The sequence below is a fragment of the Protobothrops mucrosquamatus genome, unplaced genomic scaffold (assembly GCF_001527695.2).
Source record: "Protobothrops mucrosquamatus isolate PMUCROS unplaced genomic scaffold, P.Mucros_1.0 scaffold1807, whole genome shotgun sequence".
Taxonomy (NCBI): Eukaryota; Metazoa; Chordata; class Lepidosauria; order Squamata; family Viperidae; genus Protobothrops; species Protobothrops mucrosquamatus.
In genome coordinates this window covers 25008-34384 of record NW_015387944.1, presented here as the reverse complement: position 1 = coordinate 34384, position 9377 = coordinate 25008, and the positions used below count along the sequence as shown (strand labels likewise).

Here is a 9377-nt window from a genome sequence, read left to right as displayed (position 1 = left end):
GGGGGGGGGCTGCGGCGGAGGGGAGAGAGCGCGCGACCCCTGGGATGACTCACCCTCCCCGAGCCTGGCAGGGACGCGCCGCTGGTCTCCAGAGGCTCTGCGCATGTGCGCCTGCCCGTGTTTGCAGGGGCGCGCGTGTTGCCAAGGCCACGAGTGACTCACTCCTCGGCTGCTGGGAAACCGGTCCTGGCTTTTTTCTTCACGAAGTTGTCAGGATGTTTTGTCTCCTTGAGAACCGGGCTGGCCTCTCCCAGGAGGAGGCGGAGGAAACGGAGGCGGTCCCGAGCCCACCTCTCGCCTACCAGGGAGGAGGGCCCTCCCCCCTTGCATCCCCCCCCTTCCACGGGATTTGGAAAAAAACTTCCTGGCAAGTAAAAAGACAGGGAGAGCAGAAGGAATCCAGGCTGGTTGGCTGCTCTGCCTGCGACTTTTTTTAATCTTGCAGAAAGGGCAGTTTATTATTTATTTTGCACTTATTAAATTTATTTGCTGCCCATCTCATTTCAAAACAAAATGATGGAAAGAAGCAATGAATAGAAACTAATTAAGGAGAGAAGCAACTTAGAACCAAGGAGAAATTTCCTGACTGTGAGAACAATGAATCAGTGGAACAACTTGCCACCAGAAGTTGTAGGTACTCCACCACTGGAGGCTTCAAGAAGAGACTGGACGGGCACCTGTCTGAAATGGGATAGGGCAGTGATGGCAAACCTTTTAGAGACAGAGTGCCCAAAAACTGGCCCCGCCCCCGCTCCACCCCCAGCCCCGCCCCCACCCCGCCTGCCCACTCACTGCCTCCAGGGCCCACCGCAGATCGCCCAGGCAGCCCAGCAGCACCATGGCGGCCACGCCCTCTCCCCTTGCCCTACAGCAGTGGTTCTCAACCTATGGGTCGGGACCCCATTTGGGGTCGATCGACCATTTCATGGGGGTCGCCAAGCAAGGCTGTCCGCCATTTTTTTTGTCCGCCATTTTTTTCCCCCTTTTGCGGCGGGTGCCTTACCTCCCTTGGGCTGGGCCAGCTGGTGGTCGGCCTGCTCCGTCTCTGCTGCTTGCCAGCTACGCCTCGGCCGGCGCAGGGGGCAGAACCACGCATGCGTGGCGCTCCCGGGCAGGGAAAGTCCTCGACTTACGACCGGTTGGGTAGTCCTCGACTTACAACCGGTTTAGTCCTCGACTTACGACCGGTTTAGTCCTCGACTTACGACCGGTTGGGGTCGCGGCATTAAAAAGGTTGAGAACCACTGCCCTACAGCATCAACTGTGGGCGATGGAGCGTGAGGGCCAAGTCTTGTCTACGCTGCCTGGCTCTCCTCAGATATTCTCAGCAGCCTACACATCTCTGACTAGGATGAAGCAAAGGGCTCCACCCATCTCAGCTGGAAGGATGAGCCTTGAGCTGTGAAAGTAGCTGCATCTCTGGGGAGGCTCATGTAGTTGCTTTAAACGGATGCCCCGGGATTGCCAACAGGCAGAGAGGCTGGGCACCAGGTAGGCACGGGGAGCCTTCAAAATAGCCACCGTTCACTCTGGAGCCACCTCCCTTCTTTGCTGTCCCCTGCTTGAGAAGGGGGCTGGACTAGACATTCAAAGTGACGTTCTACTCGGTTAATCTGTGTGGGGCCTGGTTGTGTATTGAGAGGGCCTCCAATAAATGGTGGTAACAGAAGAACCGGAGATGAGATTGGGGAAAACTGTGCACCTCTCTGACTGAACCCAATCCAGGCGAAATGGATCAGGAACAAGTGGATGAGAATTACAAGAGAATAAGGAAGAAGCGACCATGACATTTGGAGGGCTAAGAACGAAGGAGATGCCAGGCGGGATCAGAAGCAGCTCTGCCCTATTTAAACATGGGCTTTAACAACTCTGTGTATTTTTATCCTGCCTTGATTATATTTATAAGTAACTCAAGGCAGCAAGGATACATAAATGCTCCTATTTCTTCCTGTTTTCCTTAGAAAAACAACCCTGTGAGGTGGACTGGGCTGAAAGAGAGGGACTGGCCCAAGGTCACCCAGCCGGCTTTCATATCGGAGGTGGGATTAGAACTCACTGCCTCCTGGTGATTTGCCCATAGTCACCCAGCTGGCTTTCATTGCTAAGGCAGGACTAGAACTCACCACCTCTTGGTTTCTCACCTGACGCCATCACCACCACGCCTTGCTCTTACGGCAAGGAAGAAGCAGGACCCAAAGGCAGGATTGAGCTGCTTGGTTCTGGTAACGGAGAGAATTAGAGAAGAGCACTTTGGGGGGGGGGGAGAAGCTTTGAAACTGGGAAGATTATTTTTTGATAGAGTCACAAATGGATCGTGGGAAAAACTAGGCCTGGAAGGAAAGGAATTTGAATCACTGCAGAGAGAGGAAGTAGGAGTTCGAAATTAAAATGTATTTAGTATAAATTATTTTAGTTGTTACTGCAATTTGCATCCCAGTCAGTTCTCCAAAACTTCTAGTCTCCCAACAGAGACCATGTGGAAAGAAGACCTTTGGGAAGAAAACATGGGGATGTAGAAGCTGTTCGGGACACATTAGAAAGAATGAAGTTGCAAAATGAATGAAAAACAAAATGTGGGAGGGGGACGAAGTGAAAGACACCATGGATGAGAAAGAAAGGCACGTAATGGAATGAATGAAGCAAAGAAGGGAAATGAAGAATATATATCTTGTAGAAAGAGAAAAGGCTGCAGAGAATGGAGTTAATTTTTTTTTAAAAAAAATTAAATTATAAAGGCCTTATAATAATATTTTATTTTAATTAACTTTTTAACGTTAGTATTTTTGTAGTTATGTACTTGTTTTTAAAAAGGCTGTAAGCCGCCCTGAGTCCGCAGGGAGAAGGGCGGGGTAGAAATTTAAATAATAAATAAATAATAAATAATAAATAAATAAATAAATAAAAAAATTTCAGGAAAAATGCAAAGAAACAAAAGAAAATGCAGTGTGATTTTCCATCAAAATGTAGAGCAAGTCATGGAACACACACGGCTGAACCAGGCACGTTCTGCAAAGTGAACAGAACTAAAAAATGAACGGGATGAAATGATTTGGGCTGGAACCGAAGTGAGGCAAAGTCTGATGGTTGGAAAACTTTTTTTTGGGGGGGGGGGAAGGGGACCACTTGCTGTGGGACAATTTAACAATTCTATTTAATTATTTAAAATAAATTAAAAAATTATTTTAATTTTTACCATTCACGTTTCAGTCTGTCCTTCCTTTTGCATCCTTTAATGATTCTTTTTCATCATTTCTTTGATATTAGTGTAACTTTTGTCTTGCAAGGAGTTGCCCCACAGCCAGTTGGCCGTGGCAACTTGTCATAGACCAGTAATGGCGAACCTTTTAGAGACCGAGTGCCCAAACTGCAACCCAAAACCCACTTATGCATCGTCGGGTGCCGGGTGGGCGTGGCCCATTGGGTGGGCGTGGCTGTGGTGGTAATGGCAGACTGGGTGGGACTAAAAAGTTCAATCAATCAATTCCAACTTTCAAGATCTTTTTTTTCCTGCGAGAAGTTGAAATTGACTGAACCTTTTTTTTTTTTTTTGCACACGGCGGCGGAGGACTAAAGCGAAAAGGTTTTATAAAACCCAGCTGAAGGCCTAGGACTGGGGCAATGGCATGCGTGCCCATGGAGAGGGCTCTGAGTGCCGCCTCTGGCACCCGTGCCATAGGTTCGCCACCACTGTCATAGACCCTCCCCAGGGTGAAGTCAAAGGCTTCAGGGGAATCGGCTTGTTATGACCCGGGCAGGCAAGACTGGGCAGGCCTCCAGGGAGTTCTTCATTGCTCTTGGAAAGGGTTAACAAACGAAGGACCCTCCACTGACCAGTCAGGCTCCACCCCCAGCCCCCCAAGCCACGCCCCTCCACAAGGCAAAAGCCCAGACAGAAAGCCAGGGCAGTTCTCAGAGCCAGGCAAAGGTCCAAGGCAAGGGGCAGTTTTCCAAAAGGGGACAGTGAAACAAGAGGCAAACACAGTTCACAGACAAGGGCCCAGTTCGGTCCCAAAGGCAAAGGGTGCTTCTCAAAACCAGACGGGGGTCCAAGGCAAGGCAGGTCTGAAGGGAGAATCCCCCGGGCAAGCCGAGAACAGGCCTCACAGCCAAGCAAAAAGCAGCCTTTGGCGCAGGCAGACGAAAGCGGTTCTTAAAGCAAGGCGAAAGCAGGCAATGCCGAGGGAGTGTAATCCGAAAACAAACGCTTGTTCCTGGCAAAAGCCCCCAACCCTCCTGGCGGCTCCTTAAAGGTTACTCTCCAGGTGAGCCTCCTGGCGCCCTGTGCTGACTCTGCCTGCCCTCTCCGTCTCCTCCCCCCTTCCTTGACCAGCCTGCGCCCCGTCTTCCTCTCTGCCTACTCTTCCGAGGCCCCAGGGACCCGGGACTGCCTCCTCCTCCTCCTCCTGGCGTTCCTCCTGAGCCATAGGGACTGCATCCGTCCCCCTGCGCCAGCCCCTGATCATCCTCCTCCTCCTCCTCCTCCTGAGACTCGGGCTCCGACTGGGCCATGGCTCGGCTTGTTAAGCGTTCCTCTAAAATCCTTTGGTGCAATTTTGGTGAAAAGGGTGGGAAAGATGTTAATTTGGAAAGCTAGGAAGACTGATATTTTTGAAATTGGTATTTATTGAATATTTTATATTTATAAATATATATTTGCAAGTAGTCCTTGAATTACAACCACAGTTGGGACTAGTACTTCTGTTAAGCAAGGCAGTCGTTAAATGAGATGCCTAATTCTTTGACATTTTTGCCACAATGCCCACATTTTGGTCACATGACCACAGGGACCCTCTGATAGCTGATGTCCAGGGCCTGCATTCCACAAAGCCTGCAATTTTAGCTTTGAGAGTTGAGTGATGTATGACAACCCCCCCCCCCGCCCCCCACGGCCTGCCTGTTGCCCCTCAGGATCCCTTGGTGCACTCCTGGATGGGTGGGGGGGAGGGAGGGAGCGAATGGGGGAACCTCAGCTGTGCCTTGCAGGCGTCACTGATCCGCTCCCCAGGCAGGAGAAGAGGGAGGCTGGGCAAAGACCTGGTTGGCCTGGTTCACGTTTCCCCCTACAAAGGGGGTGGGTGGGTGTGGGTGTGGGTGTGACCCCTCCCAAGAGGGCTCTCCGTCTTTCCAGAGCTGAAGCTGCAGGAAGGAAGAGGAGAATTCAGGAGAACAAAAACCGCAGCAGGAAAGTTTCTCTCGGCCTCTGGATTGACGGCCCAGTGGGGGGGCATCCCCTGGGTATGGTCAAAAAAGTCAAAATGGCTGCCATGAAGTTGCAACTGAAGCTCTGCTGTGATCCATTTCAAAAAACCAGGTTGGGCTTCTTCGCGGCCACCACCCGAAAGAGCCAAGCGGGTAGGGTTGCCAAGTCTGCTTCCAAAAAATAGCGGACAAGCGGGGGGGTGGGGGGGTTAAGTAGTAAAAAAAGTAGACTGTACAGCTTTAGATTACGTACCATTTCATCCTAAAGCTTTTGAATAAAAAAAAATGTCCACTATTTTGTGAAAAAAAATAGTGAACATAATGTGAAAAAAGTGGACTGTCCACTCAAATAGTGGACACCTGGCAACCCTACAAGCGGGGTGGTGGACTCGACTTGGGGGAAGGGGGGGGTCCCTCCGATGGAGCCCCGCCAAAGAAGGCGCGGATCCCCGACGCAGCCGCCGCCGCCGCGTAGCTGCGCTCAAGCCGGGGCGGGGGGGGGGAAGGACAACTCCCAGCATTCCCGGCCGAGGGCACATCCGGGGGGAGAGCGGGCCCGGAGTTCTCCGGCTGGTGGGCCGGAGGCGCCCGGTTGGGCAGCGTCCCTCGGAGGGCGGGGCCAGCGCCGGCCAGCCCGCCCCGCGCTCCTCCCGAGGTACTTGAGGCGGCGGCGAGGCCGGGAGTGAGTCAGACGTGCCGCTGTCAGCCGGCCATCCCCGGCAAGTCCCCGCCGCCGCCGCCGCCGCCGCCATGGAGACCCCCCTCGGGCAGAAGCGCGGTCCCACCTCGACGCCGCGGTCGCCCGCGCGCATTACCCGCCTGCAGGAGAAGGAGGAGCTGCAGGACCTGAACGACCGGCTGGCCGTCTACATCGACAAGGTGCGCTCGCTGGAGTCGGAGAACGCGGGGCTGCGGCTGCGCGTCACCGAGTCGGAGGAGGAGGTCAGCCGCGAGGTGACCGGCATCAAGGCGGCCTACCAGGCCGAGCTGGCCGACGCGCGCAAGACGCTCGACTCGGTGGCCAAGGAGCGCGCGCGGCTCCAGCTGGAGCTCACCAAGGTCCGCGAGGAGTTCAAGGAGCTCGAGGCCAGGTGAGTCCTCCCCTCGCCCGCTTCCCTCTGGCCGGCCCGTAAAATGGCAGCCAGCCGGCCGGCCCGCCCGCCCGGCGGCGCTCTGGACTTGGGCGGCGGCCGNCCGGACCGGGCGAGCCTTTGGGCGCGCTGCCCGCTTGGCGGAGGGAGCCCCGGCCGGGGGTGCAGCTCCTCCCCCCCTCCCTCCTTGGCTTTCCCGTCGCCTGGCTGGCTGCTCCCCTCCCGCCGCCGGGCGTGGCGCTGAGCTGGTAGAACTGCCGCCCGCCCGTCCGCCCGTCCGACCCCAAAGCCCGCAAAGCGGGGGGGGGGCTTCGGCAACCTGCACCGCGCCCAGGACGGGGCTGCGCGTGGCCGGCCCTTTGCGGACGGGGCCGGGCGCGGGGGAGGAATCCCCCTCCGGCCAAGGTGGGGACTCCCCGGCCAGGGAAAGCCCTTAAATCGGGCTTTGGGTCCCGCTTGAGAAGCTGAGGGGCGTCGGTGGGAGACCGAGGGAGAGAAAAAGCCCCCCCCCATCGCAACGGCAGCGCCTCTAGATTGCGCTTCTGGGATTTGATTTCTAACGAGCGGATTCCTTGGCTCGAAAAAGTCCCAAATGCTCTGCTGTAGCTGGTGACAGCAGCAGAAAAATTGTAGGAATGTGTGTGTGTGTGTTTGTGTGTGTGGTAGATGGATCCCCTCTTCCGTTGCTTGTGGTGTGTTGGAGCTTTAGCTTTTTACTTCTTGACCCTGAGGACTAGAAACTTTCACACCTTAAAGGGTTTTAAAACTTTAATTTTGCATTTTATTATTCTTAACTGTTTTGTCATTAATGTAGTATATAGATGACATTAATAATTTGCTAATAGATTTACTAGTTTAAAACTTTTGGGGGGCCTGTTTTGCAAGGGATGGGGGTGGGCAACTATGGCCCCTTTATGACCTGTGGACTTCAACTCCCAGAATTCCATAGCTGGCTCAGGAATTCTGGGCGTTGGAAGTCCACAGGTTTTAAAGGGGCCGTAGTTGCCCATTCCTCATCTGCACCAACGTGAGTCAGGAGAACACAGCTAAATAACCCCAAACTGCTGTGTACAACACAGAAACACCCCCCCTCCCCAAATGTGGAACATCCTGTTGAGGACATGTGCAGAGGAGATAAAATTAGATTCCAGTTTAGATTCTAACATTCCTGACCGTAAATAACCTCCTGATTTGGGCTTCCCACTTTCCAGTCTGATTCTCTAGCTGCAGCTTCTCTAGTTTTGTCTGTTTACTCATAAACAAGTTCTGATTGTTGAAGTGCAAATTATTCCTGCGTGCTGTGTGTTCAGCTTGCACGGTTATTTAGCCTTTCTTGCAAAGGTTCCTGAGAAATGAGTGTGAAGGTCAAGTGTGCAGATAAATCCACCCCAGGGGTTTAGCTCTCTTTCTGCTACTCCATCTTGCCTGGATCTCTCTGATGTTTGTGGTGCTGGGTGTGGCACCCGTGTTCATTTGGCACCTGTAATTAATCATTCTGCAATGTTATAGGTGTGCCAGTTCCCTCCTTGCTGGGCGATGACACATGGGCTTTGGTATGCTTCTGCCAAGGCTGACTTTGCTTTGACTCTGGAGTATAGTACTCACCTGGATGGCTGGAGTTCACAGCTCAGTTAAATTTCATTTCTGTCTGGTAAAATGGATGAATGTCTTGCGTGCTCAGTCGCCATACTTTGACAAAATGTGTCTTATAACTTTCCATGGGGGTCTGTGTGACTGATGGTTATGCATATAAGTAGTCCTCAACTTACAACTGATGGGTTGGAGATCTTCTGGTCCAAGCCCCCCCCAAGCCCTGTGCAGCTGGTTGGATTGGTGGTTTAAGAGTCCAAAGTTAAAATGCCCCAGAAAAGGCGCTTTATGGCCTGTCCAGCTGTTTTAAAATGTTGACTTGCCCCTCCCCTGTGGTCATGTGACCACATTTTGGGTGCTTGCCGACCTATTGCATTTACGATCATGGTCACGTGGCAATGATTTCTGGCAACAAAGGTTGCTTGGGAAAGTAGATTTGGAATTGCAACCCTTAATTTGCTTCATGACTGCGTGATCCACTTAATGACCTCGTGATCTGCTTAATGATTACTACAACAATGGGTAAGGAAACCCAGGTCCAGTCATGGGATGCCTTGATTTACAGCAGCAGTGACTTTTGACTGATCCCAATTGAGGCCGTAAGTCAAGGACTATCTGGATCGCCTCCTGGGAGTGAGCCGTGGCAAATGTATTTAGGGAAAAAGTCACATCCAGGTATGGAGGGGGAGGGGTGTATGTCCTCAGCCGTCCTGGCTTTGTGGTGTCCCAGAAGGACCTGAGCTTTGCAGGCAGAGCAGGTGGAGACTTTCCAGGTAGCCTGTTTGTGCTTTTAAACAAATCCAGGTGTGTGTCTCCCTCTTCCCCCCCCCCCCAGATTAGCTACTGTTTCTTTTTATTGGGCTAGTTACTTTTGTGTCTTTACTCAGAGCGTAACTTTGAGGAATGGAATTCCCTAAACAACAAATAAGTATTATGGGCTGCTTTCAGGAACTCCTCAGCACAGATGTAAAAGGGCAGGTATTTTTGTGAGTTCAGCAGCGTCCTTTCAGACTAACAAATGTCATTAAAAGGCACCAGGTTTTGTGAGCTGCAGCTGGCTCCATCCAATGCAAAAATAAAAGCTTCAGCCAGGGTTCGGGTTAAGTTGCCTAAACCTGATTTTTGGTCATAGCACAACTTTCCTCCTGTGAAAGATTTGCCTATGAGTCAGCAGGCAAAGTAGTAACTCATTGACTTCAGACTCTGAGTAGACACGCAGGGAGGGAGGGAGAGGAATTCCATGTGTGCATTTGGGCCCTTTGTATGGATAGAAACTCAGCCTCTTCCAAGCTTTGGGGCCGATTGGTGAATCTGAAAGACTCTTGTGGTCCCCTTATTTCCTTTTGGGTCGTCGTGGTCTTCAAAGATCCAACCTAGAACTAAGGAGAAATTTCCTAACCGTGAGAACAATTGTTCAGTGGAAGGGCTTCCCTCCAGAGGTTGTGGCAGCTCCATCACTGGAGGCTTTCAAGGAGAGACTGGACAGCCACTTGTCTG

The 9377-nt window shown here is 52.4% G+C and overlaps 1 protein-coding gene across 1 annotated transcript in view; it reads left to right on the top strand.

The window, feature by feature from the left end:
- LOC107294039 (lamin-A-like) overlaps positions 1–9377 on the top strand; it is a gene marked incomplete at its 3' end in the record, with an annotated part of 42107 nt that overhangs the window by 8419 nt on the left and 24311 nt on the right. The window contains exon 3 of the mRNA XM_015823244.1: positions 5924–6290. Coding sequence (XP_015678730.1) covers positions 5924–6290 — 367 coding nt within the window. The remainder of the gene's footprint in view (positions 1–5923; positions 6291–9377) is intronic.